This window comes from Plectropomus leopardus, chromosome 4, assembly GCF_008729295.1.
Source record: "Plectropomus leopardus isolate mb chromosome 4, YSFRI_Pleo_2.0, whole genome shotgun sequence".
NCBI lineage: Eukaryota > Metazoa > Chordata > Actinopteri > Perciformes > Serranidae > Plectropomus > Plectropomus leopardus.
The window spans coordinates 6939717-6965990 of record NC_056466.1 but is presented as its reverse complement, the minus strand read 5'-3'; the positions used below and the strand labels follow the sequence as shown (position 1 = coordinate 6965990).

Here is a 26274-nt window from a genome sequence, read left to right as displayed (position 1 = left end):
GCGACAGCAGACGCACCGGCCGCTGATTGGTTGAGATGTGGATTCAGGGGCGGGCGCTTCTGTGGAAAAGATTCTGGTGGGCGGGATTTTGAAAGTATTCTGAATGCTGATACGTGGATGTGTTGCGTCAGTTTGATTCCCGGGCTTCTGATTGGTTCATTCTTATCTCGTCGGACTTCTTCTTTGCCAAACACCGTTAATCACTCTCATCACGGGCAGCGGCGTCAATGTGGAAAATTAGCCGCGATGATACGGGAAGTCAGATGATAATTATTGAAAATAAAAGTCCAATCGGCCTATTTGTTGGTATTAGAAGAAATACAGATGTATGTCATGTTCTGATCGTCCAATATGTAATAATTTTTGTAAAATACTCTGAAACTGTCATGGAGTGAGCATTTAGATCAGTGATATTCAATGTATGCAGGCCAAATCTGACCCCCAACAGGATGAGGAGTGGCCGCCTAAACATTTTCTGATTTACATAAATAAATAAATAAAAATCAAGTGATTCACACTGGGAATTGTTTTTCTACCTAAATTATACATTAGATGCCAGAGTGGATTAAACAGCATAAAAATACAGCCTGTTTGAAAAAAGTGCCAGTCACCCACATCTCCTGACAGAGATATTACCTCAGCCCCTTATGTCCTAAAATCATAGAAATGTCCTAAAATCCTTTAAACATCCAAAATTCAGAGGAATGTCCTAGATTCCTAGAAACGTCCTAAAATTTGAGTAATGTCATAAAATCACAGACACGCCCTACAACCCTAGAAATGTCCTGAAATCATAGAAACATCCTAAATTCCTTGGAATATCCTAAAGTTCTAGAAATGTCCTAAAGTCCTAAAAACCAAATAAGATCCTAGAAATGTCCTAAAATCCCAGGAATGTCCTAAAATCCTAGAAACATCCTAAATCCTATAAAACACCCTAGTCTTAGAAATGTCCTTAAATCATATAAATATTCTGAAATCCCAGGAATGTCCTGTAATCGTAGAAACTTCCTAAATCCTAGAAACACTGTACAGTCTGAGAAATACCATAAAGTTTGAGCAATTACATAAAATGATTGAAACATGTATTCCGGCTGCTGCAACTGGCCACTGGCCTCCTGTCATTTTGCAAAACTGGCTCCAAAGCAAAGCAAGTTCAGTATCCCTGTAGGATGCATTTACATTTTGTCATGGCCTGTAGTATTTCTGAAGAGAAATTTAAAATAAGAGACTCTTAGTGGGTGCTGGATCCAAGATGAACAAGTGTAAAGAGATATAGATCCGCACACCAGGAAGCTCCAATTAAAGGATTTTTATTCTGCAAAAACGAATGCGGTTTCGAGCCAGTATGCTCCTCCTCAGACTGTGGTTTTTCTGAAGCAAAAGGTTTTACTTTGACGGTCAAGACCGGAAGTCGCATTTAGTCATGCGTTAGCTTGTTGTTATTGGCCGCTGTAGCGTGTGGGCTGAGTATTAGTGACCCACAGACACTCCTGCAGCCAGGACAAGGAGTAATAATACCACTCTGTCTGTGTAAAATAGTCATTTAACTTATTCGGATAATAATTCGCCTTAAAAACGCCTTATTTTTCATTTTTTTGTTAACAATCAACGTTTATAGCACTCGGGAATCAGATACTGCTTCAGTGGAAATATGATGATTTTTCACTCATGAGCGGCTGTCACAGTATAACAAGCTAGATAGCCTGTTGTGGAAACTAATTTTTCAAGTATATTTTGCTTCTTTTGTTTCGTCGCTGTGTGCAATTGAATCCAATGGTGCTGTGATAAACACTGTTTGAGTAAAACTGTAGGGATAGTGGACAGACGCCACACTCTGGTAAGCAACCTGTTCATCTCCGGAGGATTAACGTTATATCAGCGCTAGCCCTTTAGCTCACTAGCTAGTCACCTACAGAGCATCCGTGTAGCACAGTAGCTAACTGCTAGCTTGTGGCTCGAAGCCTGTTGTAATTTTTCACCTGTCATTTGACATATGGCTCATTTATCTGCGTGTAACCACTTAATTATGCAGCCATATCAAATTGCTGGCAACCCTCACCAGTCGTGAGCAACATGTCTCTGAGTATTTTCTGTTATGTCATCCATATTAACCAGAATTCAGGCGAGGCTTCTCGTGATAACGACGATAAAGTGTTAGCTTTAACCCTTCATATTTTGCCAATGACCGGAACTGTCATTATTATAACTGTTTGCTCTTTGAGCGTGTTATTAGCATAGCGCTGCTGCTTGGCTCCTGTGCAGGATGCAGGGGCGGTCGGTTGTGTTTTGCAGATGCAAAAATTGGCATGAGTGATTTTAGGGCGAGTTAACCCTTTGAAGGTTGAATCGACATCAGTTTTCTTGTGCTGCATTCAGACGCCTCTCACCAGCATTTATGCTTTTTAAAAATTTGAGCCAATTTATTTGAAAACATGGGGGGAAAATAATCAGAAATTTGACATGAAATGTCCTGCAGATTGCAAAATAATTAGTATCTGGTGACGAGAGAATGATCTGAAAATTAGCTTAAAAATTGAGAATTGTTTGAAAATTATCAAATGACTGGGGAAAAGTATGAAAAAAACATCATAAAAATCAATCATCCTAAAATCTTAGAAATTACATTAAATCTGAGGAATGTCCTGGAATCCTAAAAACGTCCAAAAATCCCAGGAAAATCCTAAAATCTGTGGACTGTCCTAACATCCTGGAAACATCCTAATGTCCTAGAAATGTCCCAACATTCTAGAAATGTCCTGAAGTCCCAGAAGCCTCATAAAATCCTATAAAGCAGCAACTTCACATGAAATGTCCTACAAATTGAAAAAAGAACAGAAATAGTGGGTGAAAAGAGAATGACCAGAAAATTAAATTAAAAAGAGAGAAAGAATCATACAAAATTATCAAATAACAATGAAAAATATCAATAAAACTAAATCAATGATTATTATAATTATGCATTTACAATTAGGTTATTGGGGAATTTTTAAAAAAATATTTCTAATTAATTATATTTTATTTTTGGCCTTTTTCTGGTCATCTCCTATTTTTGTTCTTTTACTGTTTTAGATCTTGTCATTTAATTTGCTTGTAACTTTTTATGAATTGTACCAATTCTTGCAAATGTTTTTTGGAGGTCATTTCTTGTTAAGTTGCTCAATACCTTTTTTCCATGTTTTTGAAAGGAACCATGCCAATTTCCTCAGATTTTAAAGGGTAAATTAGCTTAAACACAGGCCCACTTTTCACAGCCTCTCTGGCTTTTTAATTTAATGTTATCATGAAGCACATACTGGTAAATTTTGTAATGTTCTTGCTGCTTACTCACACACACAGTCATAGTGGTGGAAGGTGATAAAGGCAATAACAGTCAAATGAGTTATTACTGTTTTAATATTATTTAAATGGGTGGAAACTAATCTACTTAATGCATAAGATACAAGTACCCTGCACCAAAATGACATGGCACAGATTACCTGTTTATAAAAAGCCTTACTTCTGATTTGTCAATAGGCAAAATAGTATTAAATTGTAAATTAAAAAAACAAACAAACATGTATTTTAGAACAACACCAAGTCGCCCTTCAGAGAAGCACAGCTTAAAACACAGAAATAGACCCTGTCTTACTTGATGCAACACAGGGAGATGTGTTTTTTTCGGAGCTAGCTCACACCCTATGGACAGTTATGTCTCTTGGGTCTGTTTGTCTCTGCAGGTTTCAGTTTATGTGGTTGCTTGGCTATGCAGTTCATTTGATTCCCCATCCAACTAATGCTGTAACCGTGTGTCATCACAGCATCTCCGAATCAGTTTAACTGACAGTCTTTATTTTTGATGGTATTCAAAATCATAGCTCTTGAATTTCTAAATAAACTGGTAAACTGTAATACATCCACACAAGCCTAGTTAAGAAAGATGATTATACACACTACTAACTTTTCAAACAGCTTTTTTTTTTTTTACAGTTTTATCTCTGTAAGTTAGTAAAATTGGGGTTTGATAGTAATATTTTTGTTCTGACCAAGCTAACTGCTGATATTGGTATGTGTTCTTTCTCCTTCTCCCTCCACAGTGATGGATAATGCTCATACTAAGACGGTGGAGGAGGTTTTAGGCTTCTTCAGTGTAAATGAGTCTACAGGTCTGAGCTGTGAGCAGCTGAAGAAGAACAGGGAGAGATGGGGGCCCAACGGTACTGATGGAAATTGCTTCCTTTTTTTGTTTTTAATTGCACAATCATTAAATTGCTTGAAAACAAATCAACTATTTCAACGCAGTCTAATAAGAGTAAAGCTCTGTGATGATGAAATTACCACTTTTATTACTGTTCATACTACCATTTTCACCAACAAAGAATAATAACCATCAATATAATTAAAAAAAGTATTAGATCAAAACATCATCATCGACTAAGTTCAGGTAAAAGGCTTCTCGTGTGCAGCAGTCGTTATTGAAATATGATTTTTGGGTGAATGTGTAAGTAAATACGTACATGAATGCACATCTATACTGTACAGTGCAGTCAGTGTACTTAATATCCAATATAATACATTTTCAGCAGAAGTTCGTTGTATATCTGCATTATCTTCAATTATTAGCAAGCACAATATCAATCTCGTCCTGCTGCCATAAAAAAAGAAGAAATTATATTACAAAGTGCTTTGAAAAGGAATAAAACTAATGACTGCATTGTAATTTATTAAACAGAGCAGCAGTGGTGATGATGTAATTTCTTTCTTCTTCTCTTTTTCTCTCCACCTTTAACTTTACTCACAGAATTGCCCGCTGAAGAAGGTGAACTATATACCTCTTTTTATTATAGCCTGTTATTTTATGCTTCTTTCTGTCTTTTTCTTTTTTCCATTGTCATAATCTCACCCAAATCAAAATCTTTCTGGTTTTTTTGTTTGTCAATGTGTCCCTCTGTGTCCTCTTGCAGGAAAGTCACTATGGGAACTGGTCCTGGAACAATTTGAGGATCTGTTGGTTCGAATCTTGCTGCTGGCTGCGTGTATATCCTTTGTAAGGAAACACAACCCAATCAAATGTATACACACTCACATATTCAACGCATGTCTTTTTTTTGTGGTTTCTACAGTGAATATATGGAGTTTGTATGGACACTGTAGTAATTTAACCCTGCTGTATACGCACACACAGAAAACAAGTATTAGTAGCACAGAGCCACACTGAACATAAATCACAATCTTTCTCTTTTTCTTGTCTTCGATCCCGTAGACCTTGGCTTGGTTCGAAGAAGGGGAGGGCACAATCACGGCCTTTGTTGAACCCTTCGTCATCCTCCTCATCCTCATCGCCAATGCTATTGTAGGAGTATGGCAGGTAAATAGTGTGTGCACAAGTTTTATGGACTGAAAATCATATCATCATATTAGGGCAGTTTCTCAGACCAATAAATACTGATGACATGAAATGTGCCATTTCACGTAATGTGGCAGATTTTGGCCGGCAGTCAGGCAGGGAGCTCATGGAGGCAAGTTTGCGAATCCTAGAATAATGAACTGCTTGTTGCCTTTGTTGGTTCGGTTGTTTCGGTTTAGGCAAGGCGAGTGGGATTGGTTAGGGTTAGGGAAAGAATGTCAGGGTCGGGCCAAGCATACACTGTACAAAACCTTAACATCGCTCATCAGCACACGGTCCCCACACTGCAGTGACACAGACGAGATGATGTGGGACAACAGTGTGGTTCATCCTGTGTTGTGTTTGTGTCTTTTTTGATGCACTGTGTCCTGTTGACCTAGTTTGGGTTTTAACAAAGACCATTCAGGGCAACCACAGGCTTTTGAAGCCTGTTGGATGTGCTTCTGTTTGTTGGATTTAGCTTCTGTGTCTGTCATCTTCTCTGCTCGGTGGGGTGATATTTGGATTATAGCATTTATATGCTGACATGGATGGTGAGAATCACACAGAAATAACTGGCAGGGAAGTGCCTGACTTAGAAAGACCTGGTTTTGTATAATTACTGTTGCTTCCTGTCTCTCCTTTCTTGCTGTCTTTGTCTTCACATGAGGCCAACCATGCTGAAGTGATTTTTCCATTAGCAACTGTAGCTTCCGCATCACAAACTCATAGGTTTAGTTTATTTAAAAAAGGACAGTGCAAATTAATAAATACACAAGGTATAAAAATGCCAGAATTAGCCAGCAAAAGAACAGATTAAAAGGGCATACAGTTTAAAAGACTTTATGAAATACATCAGCAAAAGGAAGAAAAACAAACCAATAGTACCTCTCTTTGTCCCTGTGACCTCCAGGAGCGCAATGCAGAGAACGCCATTGAGGCTCTGAAGGAGTACGAGCCAGAGATGGGAAAGGTGTACCGACAGGACAAGAAGAGTGTCCAGAGAGTCAGAGCCCGAGACATCGTTCCTGGAGACATAGTGGAGGTCGCTGGTAAGCAGTGATAAATTCTCTTCTCCCTCTAGAGAGAGTAAAATGAAATTAACTCTGTGTCACTGGAGTGTCCAATAATCATGCTCTATTGGCTTTAAATGTAACTTGCAAATGTTGTTTTTTAAAGGGATTCTAATGGCGACATAACACAACCATCAAAACATCTTTCATTGAAACCAGTCCTGCAGCATAATCCATCAGCCATATTTTGGTCAAACTGACCCCTCTATCCACGCACTTGTACTTGCAACATCTCGTGAGCCTCTTAAAGCTTTGCAACTTTTTATTTTAATAATATGTCCTTGTGAACAAAGCAGAAGAAACACTTTCCAGTAAAAAATAAGGTAATACAACACCTGCACAGCAAAACATGATGAGCTTTCAGAGGTTATTATTGTCAGTGTACAGGTGTTTCTTTTTTTTAGTGTTTTAGGAGGCCATTAAAACTGCATTGATATATTTCTTGGTTGCATGTAATTTATTTATAAAGAAGAGCTTGACATAGCGTGTTGAAGTGTGCAGACTCTATTTTTTCCTTCTTTTTTACACATTCTTTTGTCCAGCACCTGGTATTAATTATCTGGACGTGCGTGCTGTTGTAAACTCTTTTATCATTCTTTGTTGGCTTCCACTACATGAACGAACCAAATCAAACAGGTTTGGAGTCAAAGCACTCTCAGAAGGCATAGAAAAATCTTATATTTAATTTACAATATTACAAAATATTTCCTCTAGCCTATTGTAGGCAGTAATGTTATTCATAAATTGCATGCTATGAGATGTTACACATTTAAAAATGAAAAGTGGGATTGTGCTGCAGGAGGCTGTTTCAGTCAGCCCTGTAGTAAACAACATCAATATTGCAGCTACAGTAGCTATGGAGCTCTCCTGACATAAAGTCAATTTTAGCAAAGACTAAATTGAACTTAAATGAATAAATAATTTTTCATTGGTTAATCCACCGATCCGTTTTAAGCTGATTCACTGGGTTTAGGTTGAATTAATGTAATTAATTATACTGCTAGAAGGTTATGAATAAAACGTGATACAATGATGAATAATTTTAGTCCATATCATCCCATTTGTTTTCCATCATTCTTTCAAATACTGGATGGTTTGATTGCAAAATGTATGAAATTGCCTTATTGTGGTATTAAAAAGTCCTACAATTAACCTGCACACACTCAAGAGGGAAATTTAAAGGCCCCAACATGTTACACACAAACACACTTGATATGATGTCTAGCTGTGTGTGTGTGTGTGTGTGTGTGTGTGTGTGTGTGTGTGTGTGTGTGGTACTGCATTGAGCTTGGAAAGACCTTTGTATTAAAGCACAATGCATTTACTCTGGATTGTTATTTAGACATTGCTGAAATAACACTGCGGCGTCTTTGTTTAGTCATTCCTGGCAAACATCTTAATCTCTGCCCTTTCCTCCGGCTGTTATCGTCATGGAAACCCAGTGAGAGGCACACAAGGCCCTCATGGAAAATATTTGATTGGAGTGCATATCATCAAAGCTGCAGCCGCAGAGGGTTTTGTAGTATGGATTTATAAAAGCTGAAATCTGTAATTGTTTGTATCACTTTTGAGCAGTATGTTAATGATATATATGTCATCTAAGTTAATGGCTCTGTGTGTAAACCTTTTTCATCCACTTGGAGTGCATTTTGAGTGCAGCCATTTTCTTGTCAAGGGTTTTAGAGTGTGAGAGTGCAAGTGGAGATTTAAGGTGCTTGTGAGAGCCTGTATATCCAGTGATCTGTTTTTTTTCGGGAGGTTGTGAAGGTCGTATAACTGAATTCTCATCAGAGGAGGTAAAATAATCTGGTCAACAGCATTGCTCTCAACATCTCTAAAGGCCCAGACACATAGAACTGACATCAAAGAATTAGTGAAAGGCCGACTGCTGTGTCGTCTAGGCCAAAAAAATGCGCTTAAACACTTTGCAAAGGCTAAAGCCAGCGACCAACTAGCACATATGTTCTGCACCTGCGTCAAATTGAAAGAGAAAATAACTCTTCTTCATACCAGCAGGCGACAGTAGCCTGTATTTGTATTTGTTTTAGTCTGTTTGATTATTTTTTGACATTTTGTTTTATTTGGTTTTACTCACTAGCAACAGTCATGCAGTCATTTTTAGTTAATTACTTTTACAGAGTGAACTTTTGTTTTTTTTTTACAATGTAAAAACAACAAAACATAAACAGAACATGGGGTCTTCAGCATTTAAGAAAAATTAATAATAATAATAATAATAATATAATCAAATAATAATAATATTAGAAAAACAGAGTTGAAAAATATTTAAGCAAAAGAGATGTGTTTTGGGGAAATATACATAATCCACTTCTTTCAAATTCCCTCAAATTTGGTTTCCTGAAGCCTGATTGAAAAGATCATTCTTTCCATTATAAAGATTTCATAAATTATGTCGTACCAGTTCTCTCAAAATGGGGTTTTTGGCTGAAGCCATTTCCTTCCACTTAAATGTTATTGTTGGCTGAAATATTGTCTAACTAATTCTCTATGAATCTTATGCCAAAAAGTGTTTACTTTCGGACCGGCCCAAAACAGATGGTAGTGGGTGTATTTGTATATGTAAAACCGAAATCATAAAACCAGCAGGAGGGGTTCAAGATGCTAGTCAGCCAGTTAGCATGTTAACAACACAACCAGATGTTGAAAGAACAAATTGTATTTATCATGCACTAACAAACAGTGACCCAAACAATTATGAATTGTTTCTGCTAAAATCTTACGCAATGTAAGAAGTTCGTTACGATCTCAAACCGTCTTGATTTTAGTTGTCTGTTTTCCTTTAATATGACAAACATGCTGAATAGGCCAAAAAAAAAAAAACAGCAGATAAAGGCCAACTAGTGCCAGCAGTGAGGGAATCACCTCAAAATCTACGGTGACAGATGCTCATTTACAGCCCGACATTGACAGATGCCCAACTGTTGGTGTGGTGTGTCAGAGCCGTGCTTCTGAGCATTTTTCAGGTGTGTTTACTAACATCTGTTGGTGTGCTTGACTTGAGAAAGACGGCTGTCTGGACTGATGAGACCAGATGTGACCTTCTCCTCTAAGTCAAATGACTTTTTGCACATTAAACAGCTGAAAGGATTCATGTGAAAAAATGTTTTATATTTGAATAAACACATTGAGATCAGTTGTATACACAGTAAGAACCAGTCCAGTTGGGACGTATGAACACTGCCAGCTGTAGTAACAGTCTGCACACACACACACACACACACACACACACAATTTCATCTTGACCCAGTAAGAAAACTGTTGAATCCTCCAGATACCCACTGCTATTTCAGGCTGCTCAGAGAGAGGAAGCAGGGTTAGTGTGTGTATCTCTTTGTGCTTCTGTGTGTGTGATCCAGTGCCCTTCTGTCTGTAGTAAAAGTATTGGACTTCCAGAGCATGGGAACTCAGTGACACTAATCAGAGCTGGAACAACAGGACAGAGCTGGAGGCCATGTTTAATGTGGCTCACTGTTAGATTCTCTTTTCCAATGTTTTCTGCCAAAAATAACAGAGTGAACAAAATTACTTTTTGGGTTCAGCCGTACATTTTTGGAATTAGATTGCCAGTAGTCTGTATTGGTGGGCTTGTTTTAAGTACCTGTGTCCAGCATTATTGTCAGGTTACTGTGCAGACCGGCAGATTTTAAAAGGAGAACTTTTATTTTTGTACCAGTTGTGATAAGCTTTTTCTGCAACAACTACCCATGGACGTAGTCTGGTTCCAGACCTCTGAATGGCTGCCCACTAGGGATGGGCATTTTATGCAAACAAAGAAAAAAGAAGTAACAGTAAAAGTACAAGGTTTCCCACACATTCGTTTATTTGTGACGGTCCACCATGTTTAAAACACATGCCGCTACAAATAGATTTTCTTTTTTTAGAGTTGGACTGTTCATTAGGTGCACAGTAAAATATATATAGTGGTTATTCATTGCAGCACACTCTCGGAGTGCAGAGTGTACTCTGGGCACAGATGGAGCAGCAGAACATCAAGCACATTAAAAGTGAATGGGGTCACTACTTCACTGTGCTGTACAAACTGTAGCAATTAGCCTATATTACACATTAATTCTTTTTTTTCCATTAAAATACTTCCAAACATCACTCTTTTGCAATTGTCATTCTGCCTGTAACGTTAAATTACCGGTAAGTGATACCTGACTCGTTTTTGCTCAGTGGATCCGTGCAGATATTCATAGATAGCAGTTATACTACAACATTACATTAAGTAGAATAAAATGACCTTGTTGTTGGAGTATTTCTGCTCTAGTAAAATGTTTTAGTCTACAATAATGGCAAACGGCTTCTTTGTAGTGCTTTGATAGATTTCAAAATAAGTGTCAAGCTCTCTGTAGTGTTGGAGAGAGGTAAAAGGCTGATATATCAGTGCGGCTTCTCTTCATTTCTCTCTCTGCTCGCTCTCTGACTCACTCACTTATGGAAACACTTGTAAACAGTTTATGAAAGGCTGTGCTCTTTCTAGAGAAAGAATGTAAACCTTTCACGTGAAGCAGTCTGTTCTTATTCACATAAAGACGACATGTTTTCTAATGTTTCTCATGATTTCCTCTCAGAACCTCTTTTAACACAAGTGATACATTATTATACCTCCATACTGTCAATAGCCATGGCCAGAGGCAAAATGTTTTTGGGTTTTCCATCGGGCCACACTGATTACAAATAAGAAACATTAAACATATTCTGTTTTGAGGGGGTAACCCTGAGCATCACTGATGGTCGGGTAGGTCTCTAGGTGAGTTTTCATGCAATATAAAATAGATTTCAACTTAGTATTTACTCACCTCCAGCTTGTGCTGTAACATTTACAGTCCATGTTCTCTTTTTCCATGACTTTATCCATAATTTGAATTATAAATAGGGCAAAAACTAAAACAGCTACTTCTACCTGCCCATCGTCTACCATCTGATCGCAGGAGATTTGCAGGATTTTGAGTCTGTTAAGGTGTGTTGTGCTGTTTTTGCCAAATTGTTGCTCTCCACAGCTAAAACAAAACTGTTAAATTAGTCTTAATATGATAATATGTATGTCCCCAGACAGTTTCAGTGCGTCAGGTGGGGAGAGACACCGTGGTCTGTGGAGCTCTATGGATTTGTCCTGATCTAACCTAAAAACAGAAATTAAAAGGTACACTAACATTTTTTGTTGTTTATAATCTCTGTTCCCAACACCCTGCAGTTGGTGATAAGGTCCCTGCTGACATCAGGCTGACGTCCATCCGTTCCACCACGCTGAGAGTGGACCAGTCCATTCTGACAGGGGAGTCTGTGTCGGTGCTCAAACACACAGACCCTGTACCAGACCCCCGAGCCGTCAACCAGGACAAGAAGAACATGCTCTTCTCTGTGAGTCTCCAACACATCTGTCTTTTCCTACTTCACATACAATCATCATCATAAGACAGGCCACCATGACGACTTTCTATCATGTAACTATGATGGAAAGTGTTTTAGCGTTGAAGGATAAAATTTGAGATATTCTTCATTTTTGTTATTGTAAGTGTCAATGAGCCACACCGTTGCACGTTTCTTTATTGATAATTTATTATTGTTCTTACCTTACATCTCTACTTCAATAATTATCCCAGCATTGAGTATGATATATTTCTAGTTTACGTAAGAAGGCAGCAATCACTGAATACCTAAGTGAACTATGCAGCCTTAAGTTTAAAAAAAAGTTGCTGTGTTAGTTATCTGCAGTTACACTTTTTTTCCACCTTACTTTCGGCGCCCAGCCCTTTAAAATCCATAATAAATGCGCACAACCAACACGTTGAGTTTTTATTTTTCACATAGATGAGACACTTTGCACCATGTTTCATATAAAGCACTTTATGCCAGACAGTTTACATTGCTACTGTTACTGCACTTTTGTCCTCTGTGTGTCGTCTTGTTGTATTGTTTAGTTTTTTTCTGTATTTATTGATTTCTATTGTCTGTTAAGGGACCACAGATGTAAATTAGCTGTCCTGCTAAATACGGCATATTTACATTTGATTTTATACTGATGTTTATTCACATTCATATTCATATCACAATATAAATAAAACAAACACAAGAATGAGATGCATTTGGGAAGATGAAACACCTCAGACCTATTGGAAAAAGAACTTGGAAAAAGTTGTAAAAAAATGTGTCCAGTATAATCATCGCCATACTTTTTAGTTTGTTTGTTTGTAAATGAAAATATAAGATGTCAAAAATGAAAATAAGTATGAAATATACTGTTTAAAGTATTTTTAGATTCTTGTTATTTAAATTATAATAAAGGATAATAAAAATGAAGAATGTGTGACCACAATGAAGCAAATATATGATAGATTCTTGTATTAACTTACATGATGTGACCACAGAGTGTGAAAGGAAAAATCTCCATTATTTGATGGGACAAAGCAGCGATGGTGTGTGCATTTGTTTGTTGTCTCAGACAGACCTCAAAGACTGCTGAGTCACCAGGTGGTCTGTGGTCAAAAGAACAACAGCCAGTGATGTTTTATTCAGCAGCATCACTCTGACAGGCTGCAGGTCTGCAGGTTGTCTTTGTTGGTGTGCTTCTCTGAGAGCTGCTGGACCGCGTGGCTTCACACACCGATGTGGAGGAAAAACTTAAGAAGCTGCCGTTATTAAAGAAATCAGTACGCTTAGATATTAGATTTCACTTTGACTGCCTTATGTGAGAGCATATAAAATGGGAAAAGCAATGAAAGCACACACACACACACACACACACACACAGATGTACTCACTGCTATGCATTACTTTGTCTCTGTGTTTGTGATAATGTAAACAAGTTCGACAGTAAAGTTCACGAACTTTCCTTTAGGGCACCAACATTGCAGCGGGCCGTGCCATCGGGGTTGTCGTGGCAACAGGGGTGCAGACAGAGATTGGGAAAATCCGAGATGAGATGGCCTCAACTGACCCAGAAAGGACCCCGCTGCAACAAAAACTAGACCAGTTTGGAGAACAGCTGTCTAAGGCAAGGACCTCTTTGTGTTTGTGTGTAATTTGTTGCATCCCTCATTGTTTTGTACACTTTATAAAAAAAAAAAAAAGGCTATAATCTATAGAATTAATGTACAGTATCTCGGTCAATACCTTACATGTGTCTTGTCTGAACCTGCAGGTCATCAGTGTGATCTGTGTGGCAGTGTGGGCCATCAACGTGGGACACTTTAATGATCCGGTCCACGGAGGCAGCTGGCTGAGAGGAGCTGTTTACTATTTCAAGATCGCTGTTGCACTGGCTGTAGCCGCCATACCTGAAGGTCAAACATCTTATTTAAATATTTTTTCACTTAGAAGGAATTTGCTTTGTACTTTGATGCATGCATTAAACATACAATAAACATATTAAGACAAAACAGAAATAAAAGGAAAGTACTGCAACAGTCAAGATCAAAAATATATCATATAAACATAATAATAAAAACGTTAAAAGGATACCTTTTAGAAAAATATTAAAAGATAAGATAAAAAATGTGTTACGGTTCTCAAACCGTGAACGAGGGCGAGATCATTTTGCATTTTCCAAAACGTGCGTTAATTTAATACATAGGGGCGATGTTCATGTGGTTTCCTGTGTTTTTCACAATAAGAGGTATATTTTTTTGTGCAAGGGCAAAAATGTAGGTGTGACATTTTTACTGGCACTGAGCTAGCAAAATTTGGCTGTTGAAACAAAATAACTTTCACCACTCACTCTAAATAAAACAAGCTGTCTCTTTAAACTCTTTAAAAAAGCTGTCTCATTACCATCTTCTGTCTGTTGTGTTTTCTCCCAGGTCTTCCAGCCGTCATCACTACCTGCTTGGCACTGGGCACCAGGAGGATGGCCAGGAAGAACGCCATCGTCCGCAGCCTGCCATCAGTGGAGACGCTGGGTTGCACCTCGGTTATCTGCTCTGACAAGACGGGCACACTGACCACCAACCAGATGTCAGTCTGCAGGGTAAGAGGTGGAAGAAATGTAACATCAGCTTTGAACCAACATGTCTGTGGGCCACTCAGCCTCCTTTAGCTCTTAGTAGAGACGAGGCGGTGTGAAAATTTTCAGGTTGTTCCTTTCAAAGCAAGTGACAGGAATATATAGAAACAGCGTGAAGCCGCACCGCTCACAGCCGGACAACTCTTTCGTTAGCTTCAAATCCCAAATGGTACCATGTATGCAGCATTTTTTGTTTTCTTAAGAGACTGCTATATCTCATCTCGTCACCCCAAAAATCATGAACTTAATTGTAAACAAACACAACATGCCCTGCTCTTCCCCCACACCACCTCGACTGAAATTTGTTCCCCTTCATGGTGCTGTGCCCGGCTCACAGCCTGTCAGGTGCTCGCATCTCCATTTGCCCGTTTATAAAAACAAACATACAAAACGTTATGTTAATCACGTCATATTCTTGCTAATTATCACTAATGCAACATGATTTGGATTTAGCACTGTGATGCTGTTAGTTTGGCAGAAAATATCATAATGACAAATGTTGGCAGATCAGCAGGTTTGAATTTAATCAAACCATTTTTTTAATGACAAAGATGACTCAGTTTTAAAACAAATTAAATACTTATTTATTCTTAGATGCAAAACACAGATGGGCAATGTGGCGTAGCTTTGTTTTTTTCAGAAGAGACACTTTGCTTGCGTCTGGTTCCCATGATACGAAATATTTGCAGAAGTAAAACTGTCAGCATAATTTAAAATAATAAAAATCCCCAAACCTGTAGTGCTCAGTACCATGAGACATTAAAGTGTAAAAATAAGAAGCGCTTAGTCTAATGAAAAGAAGAAAGCCCAATTACTACTAAATCTACATTTAAAAACCAAATCTGTGGTGGAAACTAGCATTAGTGCAGTACAATAAGACTGAGTTGACTTTGATATCAAAAGCCTCATTCGCTGGCCTGTTGGAATGTGAATCTAACCTCAAATTTGATCTTCTAATAATATCGAACTAATCAACTGTCTGTGTGTGTGTGTGCATGCGTGTGTGTTTAGATGTTTGTAGTAGACAGTGTGTCGGGGGATCGCTGCAGCCTGAACGAGTTTTCAGTGACTGGATCTACTTACGCCCCTGAAGGGGAAGTGTGAGTGTCTTTAACCTTTAACCCCTAACCCCTGATGGTTCATGTATTATGGATGGTTACGGGTAGTGAAGACCCACAATTTATCTCGACTTCCTTTTTCTCAAAATTTATAAACTTTCCCTCCACTCTTCCCTCTTTATTCCGCTTTTCTCTGTTGCGGCCTCACTCCAGTTATAAGGACGGCTCAGTGGTGAAGTCCAGTCAGTATGAAGGCCTGGTGGAGATGGCCTCCATCTGTGCGCTGTGCAATGACTCATCACTGGACTACAATGAGGTAAGAAGTGACTGCAGCGACGGCTCAGACCATCGTAGATTACCGTATACGGTGCTGGAACATTTACAACTGGAAACTGATTCTGCGTTATAAATACCGTCAACAGCATACTTTAACCTCTCTTCCTTCTGTGTGTGTGTGTGTGTTTTCTAGGCAAAGGGTGTGTATGAGAAGGTCGGGGAGGCGACAGAGACTGCCCTCTGCTGTCTGGTGGAGAAAATGAATGTGTTCGACACTGACCTGAGAGGACTGAGCCCTGCTGAGAGAGCTACAGCATGTTGCTCAGTAAGTGTGTGTGTGTGTGTGTGTTCGTGTGTGTGTGTGTGTGTGTGTGTTTCAGGGTTTTTCGGTAATTACTGGTTTTTCAGCAGGAAAATCTGTTAAAGTCGAACATGTTTTAATCTCTCCTCTCATAATGTCCCTCTGAGAACATGCAGGCCTGACATTGTGTCATAACACCACGCAAGCATCTCTCTGTCTTCACACTGAATCCATTAAATATTGATATCAGTCACGTCATGTTACTAAACCATGTGGGCCTATTAGCTGTGTGCTTGATATCACACTTGAGAAGTAACGACTTAAAAGATGGATGAGTGGTTGCTATCTTCCGACATTTGTTATTTTAAAGAGGAAGCACACTTTTGATATTGTGATATTTACTAGAAATGACACACAAATACAGCCAACAGCCAGTAGATTGTTATTAGCTATGGTCATTTACCAGAACTGTTCAGCTCCCTGGTGCCACTTTATGTTTTGTAGTGAACTAACAATAATAATAATATCTTAGATTTATATAGCCCCTTTCATGATACCCAAGGACGTTTTACACAATTGAATTTTTAAAAAAAGTTAATAAAATGAACTGAGGAGGTATCATATCTTAGACTGTAACTGACGTAGCCACCAACACGTCACCCATTTGGAGCCAGAAATGACCATATTTGGATATGATATTGGAGAGGCGAGGGAGTGGATCTCACTTAGAAGCTGAGAACAATAACGGCAGACAGTCTGCCACTCAAAGTGGGCTAACCCTTAATTATGCGTAACTTGAAGCCTTGATAAAATGTTAACGGGTGAGATTCATCCCAGTTCAGTCGTCATTAAGAGGGAAATAACCTGTAGAGAGCAAAACAGGTTATCATACCAGGTTGTAAACATGTTTATTTCTGCTGTTTAGATGAGCATTTTAACATGGGGGGCTATGAGGATTGATTTGGTTTTTGGAGGCAGTCTCAAGTGGCCATTCAAGGAACTCAATTTTAGCACTTCAGCATTGGCTCCATTTTTCAGCCTCTTAGGTTGTCGCTTGTAATGTAGATGAAGCTTAGTTTCGACTTCACAAATCTGCCGAACCTTGCGGCGCTTTCAAAGCAAGCAACATGAACAACTGGAAACAGGGTGTGACAAAAATTCAGCCCAGAATGGCCCAATGCGAAATGCTGCATCACTCATGACCAGCTAGAAATTCAAATAGAAATCAATACAATCAAAGTTATCATGTCTCTGACGCTTGCATGTGTCGCATTTAGTGATGACACTGTAAGCTTCGGGAAATCCTTTGGCCGACATGTTGCCCAACCAAACAAAGGCTGGCTATTTATTTATTTTATTTATGCTTGTGATATAAGCCTATTCAAAAAACTCTGATAAAGTTTGACCTTAGTTTCTCATATTTGTCTGGGACATTGAAATCCTATGACACGTGGACCAGCGCCATTTTTTTCAAACACAAACCTTGGCATGTGTGCGTGAGGGAGCAGAAAAGTTAAAGAAAATGCTGATGCAATTAACTCACTGGTGCGTTCCTCTGACCTCTGCATCCATTACACTGAAACCTTTTCCATGCTTTCACTTCTCCCTCTTGTCTCTTTTTGCTGAGCATTGACCCATGAGCACTATTTTCACATTCTGTATGTCTGTTTTTTGGTTGTTTCAAATTGACTACAGCAGATGCTCTGTGTGTTTGTTTCTGTATCTAAAGCTCTGAGCTGTGTCAAAGATGAACTGTACATAATGTAGTTTTTATTGTTTGTTTTCAGGTGATTAAGCAGTTGATGAGGAAGGAGCTGACGCTGGAGTTTTCCAGAGACAGGAAGTCCATGTCTGTCTTCTGTTCATCCAATAAACTCACCAGGTCGGCCTCTGGAGCCAAGATGTTTGTCAAGGTGTGTACCTGCACTATGGTTATCCTGTAGCTATAAAGAGACTGTGATGTCTTCTTCTTCACCCTGGTGTCCAATGGTTTCCCCCGTCTGTCCTCAGGGAGCTCCAGAGAGCGTGTTGGAGCGCTGCAACTATATCCGGATCAGCGGTTCTGCTCGTGTGCCTTTGAGCCCGGCGGTTCGAGAGCAGCTCCTGTCCACTGTGCGGGAATGGGGATCGGGCCGAGACACGCTGCGTTGCCTCGCCATGGCAACCAGGGACTCACCTCCTGACATTAACTGTCTCAACCTGGAGAACTCAGCTGCCTTTGCTGACTATGAGGTGATGATGATGATGATGATGGTGGTGAAAGGTTCTTAAAAACACTGTATCCATATCTTTTGGATATGAAATTAAGATATAGAAAACATGTATAGTCAGTCAGCATTGGCCGTTAATAAATGAACTGTTGTCTCTCACATCTTCCCTCCGTCTCTCCCCAGTCTGACCTGACCTTTGTGGGCTGTGTGGGCATGTTGGACCCACCCAGGAAGGAGGTGCTTTGTGCAGTCCGCATGTGTCGGCAGGCTGGCATAAGAGTCATCATGATCACAGGTAACACACACAACAACACAATGATATAAAAGTACTACTATATAAACTACCACATGAGTGCAAAAACACACCTTTAATACTTATGTGTTAGCCTGCACAGACACAGTATAGTCCTCTCAGAAATATACCAGAGGCGGGTTGCACCAGTAGTGCTTACGCCTGGTTACAATGCAGAGAGAGCAGCAGCCGGGGAGGCAACAACAGCACCATTGTTATCTTTCTTTGTTCGTTACTTGTGTCCAATGGAAAAACAATAATAATACCGTCCATGTTTACAGCTAATGTTAATTATAGCAAAGTATATTAGAAAAACATGTTTTCTTGAGTTTAAAGTAGCAACAGAGAGATATGTGTGTCTTGAGCAGTAATTGGTTTACTTATCTTTGTACAAACGGCGATTTTCTGGATGGCCACAAACAAGGCATGAAAACACATCCGGGAAAGTAACATTTGGCAGCTTGTTAAAAACGCCCGACCAGTCCTTGTGTTCATTACGGATCCACAACGTTAAATTCCTTTAGTTTTTCAAAGTAGCAGTTCTTTGCTTCCTTGTTTAGCTAGTATGCTGCATTTGCTCCTGAACCGGTCCATTGTTGTTGTCTGTCTCCCTTTGAGAGGTGTGTCCTAAAGTTATCGCTCAGAATGCATCGCACCATGACATTGTTACTTAATTTCTATAGTTACACCTGTTGGACCATTTAGTCCTAAACCTTCTTCACTCAAAAACCAGGCATAAATCTTACACAGAGTAAATTCATCGAACATTACATCACTCTCCATTTTTTTCTTTTTAGGTGACAACAAAGGGACAGCGCTGTCTATATGTCGGAGGGTGGGCATCATCACAGAGCAGGAAGAGGAGCAGGAGGGCGCGGGGGTTATCGGGGGCCTGACGGGGAGAGAGTTTGATGAGCTGCCTCCTCACCTTCAGCGACAGGCCTGCAGGACGTGCCGATGCTTCGCACGAGTGGAACCAGCACACAAGAGTCGTATCGTGGAGTACCTGCAGAGCCTCAGTGACATCACTGCCATGGTGAGAGTGCTGCTTAGTACTTCAAGCATTATTATAGGCTTATAGTGTACTTTTCCTGTGGTATCACTAAACTATCCTCCTCTGTCCCTCCGCTCTCTCATGGTTTCAGACAGGTGACGGGGTGAATGATGCACCTGCATTGAAGAAGGCGGAGATCGGTATTGCTATGGGCAGCGGAACAGCAGTAGCCAAGTCTGCCTCTGAGATGATCCTGGCTGACGACAACTTCTCCACCATCGTGGCTGCAGTGGAGGAGGGCAGAGCCATTTACAACAACATGAAACAATTCATCAGATACCTGATATCGTCCAACATCGGAGAGGTGGTCTGGTCAGTAGAAGAGCTCATATAAGCGTGGTCTTCTAATTTTAAGATTGACAGACGTTCACTTTATGGATAATTTGGGCCTCTCACTGTTACCTTCTCCTTTATCTTCCTCCTCAGTATTTTCCTAACGGCTGCACTGGGCATGCCCGAAGCGCTGATCCCAGTCCAGCTGCTATGGGTCAACCTTGTTACCGACGGTTTCCCAGCAACAGCTCTGGGCTTCAACCCTCCAGACCTGGACATCATGTCCCGCCCTCCCCGCTCACCCAAAGAGCCTCTGATCTCCAGCTGGTTGTTCTGTCGCTACCTCATCATCGGATGTGAGTCTCTAGCTTGGGACGTGGAAGAGCATCATCAAATTATGATTATTACTACAAGAATACACAAAAACCTCCAGATTATTCATTCATCATCAGAGCATCTGAATAATTGCTGTTTAACACCCTTCTCTGCAGGTTATGTGGGAGCTGCTACTGTAGGAGCTGCTGCCTGGTGGTTTATGGCGGCCCACGACGGACCAAAACTTTCCTTCTATCAACTGGTAAACACACATCTCTCCATCACTACACCGACTTCATGCTACTCAGGCTGCACCGCCCGACTTCATATACTGTAGTTTACAGGATGCACTTCATAGTCATACGACATATAACAGTATCAGTATGCTCCCAGACCCCCGGCACCACCGACTGGAGACTTTTTTACTTTCTGCTGGCTGTCTTGTTATTTTCAGCCATTTCAATACACAACACACTTACAAGATGTTGCTGCTAGCTGCTCACACATGCAGTGTGGCCGGGCGTAATACAGCCTCTCCAGTGTGAATTTAATAGAAAGATGAGGATCTGTATTGGTTTTTAAAATCACACCAGGATTGCTAAATACCGTGGTATAGCGTGATACCATAATACCTAATAGCTGCTTTCATGCTGTGCTGCAATGTCTTGTCTGTCTGTGTGTTGTCAGTGTCGTCTTTTCGTGCCACAATGTTATCAGCTATAAATTAGTTTTTCATCACATTAAAAAATGGAGTTATGGCATGACAGCAAGTGAAAAGTCAGTTTTACAATAGAGTTAGAGTTAGCAGCTGTAACAAGTCACACACAACGGCACATGCAGACCTGAGAATTACATGCACACGTGGTATTTTCAGCCCTGTTGCAAGTATGTTAATTTTACTTTTGTTTCCTCCACAGTCCCACTACCTGCAGTGCAGTGAGGGCCACGTTGAGTTTGCTGGTGTGCAGTGTTCGGTCTTTGAGTCTCCTTATCCCATGACTATGGCTCTGTCTGTCCTGGTTACCATAGAGATGTGCAACGCCTTGAACAGGTAAGAATAACACAAACGCACTTACACACCAAATTAAATATTATTATATTAGTAAAAATAATGTCTTCCCTCTCTTCCTGTGCTGTCTAGTCTATCGGAGAACCAGTCCCTGCTGAAAATGCCTCCCTGGTCAAACCCCTGGCTGGTGGGCGCCATCTGTCTGTCCATGGCTCTGCACTTCCTTATCCTATATGTCGACCCGCTGCCGGTAAGAATGCACGCAAATACTGTCCAAGTCCCAAAGATTCCTTGAAAGGTTCCTCTGAGATGCAGTTGTCCTTGCTGATGCCATGTTGTCATACATCTGTTCGCTGAGACTTTGTATCAATCCACGGTTTAAATATCCCATATTCCCTTCGTCTTTGTCTTCAGGTAATTTTCCAGATACGTCCTCTGTCCTGGCCTCAGTGGGTGGTGGTGCTGAAGATGTCACTTCCTGTCATCTTGATGGACGAGGCTCTTAAATTCCTGGCCCGCAACTACATCGAGCCAGGGAGCCAGATCCAGGTCAGAGGAGGAGCCTGACAGTTCAGATTTAATTGTACTCCAGTGGTCTGTGCTCTAACTCTTTTCTTTATTGCATCTTTCAAAAAGTCACTGGAAGAGGAGGAGGAGCTGCGGAGGACAGGGGCTAGCACAGGATTAGCGGGCGCCATTATGACGAGGCTGCGCCAGTCACTGAAGGGCGTGTCCTGGTCGTTCGTCCTGATCTCTGCGCCACTTGTGATCTGGATCTTCAGCCTGGACTCTGACATCACCAACATCTTCTGGGAGTGATGGCAGACAGAGAGGACAGGTGGACTGTGGGGGAAAGACGAAAATGTGAAGGAGGACTGTTGGAAAGAAACACAGAGGACTGGGAAGAGGCGAGGTGAGAGAGACACAAGCAGAGATGATAAATACTTTGCTGTGATACAGGAATGTAAGAGAATCAGAGTGAAATATTTAACCAACAGACAATCAGAAACAAAAAGAAAGAAAGACCATTTCTTCCTCAACACTAAAAGGTGCTATGTGTAGCATTTCATTTGCATCCTTGAGCTTACTGAGGTTGTACTAGTGTGATTTGGATTGAGGGAGGTCAGTGTTGGTCGGTTTGTCATTTCTGCCCAGAGTAAAACACGATCTCCAAAGCTGCACTTCGATGTTACATAGCATGCTCACCTTTGCTAACCTGCATTCTAATCTCCTTAGCATCAGCATGCTAGCATGCTATGATCTGTTTTGTGTTGTTAGCGCTCAGAAGAGGGACACAATGTGTCGGCTCGATGTACGTCATGAGCCCGGGACAGAACAGCATCATCAAATAATGATTATTTCTACTAGCACGTGAGGAAAAAAGTAATGCCTGCACATTTAGTCCATGTCATACAACTTTAACGAAGATAACTTCTCAGGTCTTCATCAGGTTAAAATGTGAAAAACATGAACACATTTTGACCCGATGAAAATCCAAGCACAATCAAAACGTCCTCCTCAAACTTGTGTGGCATGGAATAAGGGTGCAGGTGTTACTTTTTTCCTTTTTCTCCCTCATATACGTTGTTTTTTGATAACCTTACACCTATGTCACGTCAGTATAATAACTCTCTCAACTTACTATTACTAGGACATACAAAAAAACTCCAGATTATTTATTTAACATCAGAGCATCATCACCTCTCAGTCTGTCTCACTTTGGGTTGCAGCAGCTGTTCATTAGCTCCTTATTCAATGTGTGTCTAAAGTAACTGATAAGTAGGTCAAACTAGAAATTTACTAAATAAGACTGCACCAATAAAACCTAACAAATGTCTTATGTAGTAAAGACTTCAGACCCTGTCTACATGTATACAGACATTTTTAAAAGCTGATTTTTTCCACCTTTGTTTTTAAAAAGATTCTGAAAACTAAAAAATGACTCCAAATACTTGCAGTCTTTCACCTCTTCCTAACTGGACCATATGCATACCCAATCTAACCCTGCCGGAAGTTGAGCTTTTTTTGGCTACATGCTCCACTGAGCAACATTCATTGATGATGTATCCACTCTCTTTGTACATCCATCGGTGTAACTCATTTTATTTTAGTGAAGCTAGTGAAAACTTCTGTTCTAACACGGCTAACACTGAGCTTTAGAAGAGCTGGTTCAAGCCGCTCCTGTGGTGAAATTAAACACCTCTTCAAAATAAAAAGGCAACAATCTGAAAGTCAGAGAAATAATTTGTGTAGCAGAAGTTTCTTATTAATAATCTCTCTGTGGTCCTGACCACCAGGTTGGAAACCGCTGCTGAGGTTGTTTAATGAGTTACGAATAACTCAAACAGCATGGTTTATTGGTCATGAAATGCTACACATAGCACCTTTTAATGATGAAATTGTCTGGTTGAAAAGTGAGTGTGGTCTGGAATCAAACACATGCATACACACACACACACACACACACACACCAGCTTTACGTCCACACTGTAATTCACCAGTAATAATCTGTGGCCAGTGACAGGCGGTGAGGCCAGATGACTAGATGTACAATAGAATTCCCCAACTGGCCACTGCAACAGTCTTCATGCTGCGATGCAAAAATATCCAGTCACATTATTGCTCTTTGTAGATACTGTACATGAGACGAAAAACAAGCATTTAACCAGCGAAAGAAGACTGTTAGCAGACCAATACAGGATGCATGTCAACGCACGTCACACATTTGTAACACGTTTCAAAGCGGAAGACATAATGCAGGACATAATGGGTGTCTGCAGGTTATTAAAGGGTTCACATGTTGGAGTTTGGTCCATAATAGCATTTAAAGGCCAGTCGTTCTGATAGATCTATAGTTGAGTATCTTCTTTTGTCTTTTCTGTGTTGATTGTTACTGACACCCTCAGAAAGTCTTTAATGTAACTTGACTCGACGTCCTGAAGCTTCACAGATGGACTGAAGCGGACTTTAAGCCTTCACACAGGAGAAATGTTGACGATATTATTTATATTCATTTTTAAACACAGTAGAGTTTCTGTGCTTCCAGGTCCAGCCAGCATTTGATTGATGAAGATTGCTAAATGTATGTGAGCTAAATGGATTAATAATATGGTAGGGCTTTGAATAATCTCTGTTTATGACACCAGTCCTGCTCAGTACACTGCAACACTTTTATTTTAGTTCTTTCTCCTGTTTGCTAGAATCTGCCTCTGTGTTAGTGTACCTCAGATGCAAGATTTCAATTCGTCGACTGAAGCTTTTAGCAGAGCTGTAAATTTCTATCGAGTCGCACAGTAGGCCTGAAATCGAGTCAGTGTTTTCACTTTAATTTGTTTTATTTGTACGAATCAGTGACCTGTTTGCCATTTTCTCCAGCGATGCCATTGTGATGTCTGACTTTGTTTGCCATTGAAGGGATTTTTAAAACAAAGCGTATTTAATTCAAGTAGTTACAATAACTTTTGTTGTGTGTCACATTCAGCCACGATGAGGGAACATAGGGCCGCTGTGAGGCAGAGGTGTGGACGTGTGGAGTCACAGATTTGGTGACTTTAGACTCGACAAAATGGAGACTTGCAACTCGATTTGGATTTAAATAATTAAGTTAGGTCACACTTGTACGGATCCCCTGATGTCCTAAAAGGTGAATTTTTATCATATCACGACATCAGAGGCTCCACACACTTGTTTTAAAACACTAGATATAACAATTAAATGCAAATTTATAAGATGAAAAACAGCATTAATTAAAATGAAGAGCACAGAGTTCGGGACTGAAAAATTGAAGTTTAAGACTTAAAACATAATTGTAACAGACAGACAGTGACTTGGTCCCACGTCTGCTGTCGCTGAAGAAAGGTCAGAAATTTGTAGAATAAAGTCAAAAAAGTAAAGTTTCATGATTTTACAAAGAAAAAATATAATTTCTTTCAATAAAAGAGGTACTTATATGCCTGCAGAGCTTTTACATTCATAAAATTGTGACTAAAATCATAATTTTGAGTGAATATTATGACAAATTCTTGTAATATTTCAGTGTAATGATGGTAACATGCCATGCCATAACTTGCCGATTTATTTTCTTGTAACAAAATTATAACTTTACTCATAATATTAAATTGTGACCTTATTCTTTTATTTGTCACCTTTTTTTTTCGAAATAACAGTACTTTTTTTCGCAAAATAATTTATTTTTTATGTCTGTTATTATAATTCTTTTACTTTTGTCATAAAAGTGGCCCTATTAGTTGCTCATAGGCTCTTTGTGATACAATTTGATAAAACCATAAAGCTTTTGCTTTATAATAGAAGAGCATTAAATTGTCATTGAGGTGTTTTACTCACTACTCGTCGTTATTTTAATTTTTCAAACCAAGAAGTTTTTTTCTTCTTTGTTGCCCATAGTTCTGCCTCTTATTTTTTTTTGTTTGTTTGTTTGTGTTTTGCTTAACTTTTGAAAATTGCAAAAATGACTAAGAGGGACGTTTGTTGCAATATAATATTTTGATTTTGATACAGCAGAGGAAACACATGTAGATGCACTTAGAGTGAGTATTTCCTTTATGTTTTTATTATTTATTAATATTTTCTTTTTCTCTAAGGGTGAATTTTGACATGACAAATCCCCAATATACCAACTTTGTTTACACTGTCCTTCATTATTATCGTTATTATGATTATTAGCTCACGTCCATGTCTTTGGGAGACAAATGAATGGAAGTGAGAATTTATGTGGTTTGAGATTGTCACAATAAATGAAAGGTTGTTCTTGACTAATTCACCTGTTTAAATAAAGGTTTAGTTGAGGAACATAATAATTAGAAAGACGGTTTTTAAATATGTTTATTTTTTTCTTTCCCTTGCTGTTCCCTCACCAACAAACATTTCCACTGGAGCTAAAGAGGGAGCACCATTTTGTCGATTTTTTTGTGACTTCTTTCTTGTTCATTCTGCTGTTGAAGGGTTTGTTGTCATTGGAAATGATGTTATGGGATGAAAGCAACAATAAATAAAAATGGACCA

At 39.6% G+C, this 26274-nt stretch overlaps 1 protein-coding gene across 1 annotated transcript; it reads left to right on the top strand.

Moving 5' to 3' along the window:
• The first annotated feature begins 1499 nt into the window (after positions 1-1499).
• On the top strand, positions 1500-22685 carry si:dkey-28b4.8 (sarcoplasmic/endoplasmic reticulum calcium ATPase 2). Its single transcript, XM_042484274.1, has 24 exons — positions 1500-1840; positions 4077-4196; positions 4781-4798; positions 4944-5026; positions 5243-5347; positions 6279-6417; positions 11657-11823; positions 13301-13456; positions 13604-13745; positions 14262-14428; positions 15476-15564; positions 15736-15838; positions 15992-16123; positions 17887-18012; positions 18110-18331; positions 18493-18604; positions 19399-19637; positions 19747-19967; positions 20082-20284; positions 20420-20505; positions 21161-21294; positions 21385-21502; positions 21667-21801; positions 21889-22685. The coding sequence occupies exons 2-24, from the start codon at positions 4079-4081 to the stop codon at positions 22069-22071; spliced, it is 3198 nt and encodes a 1065-aa protein (XP_042340208.1). The 5' UTR covers positions 1500-1840; positions 4077-4078; the 3' UTR covers positions 22072-22685.
• Positions 22686-26274: the final 3589 nt, after the last annotated feature.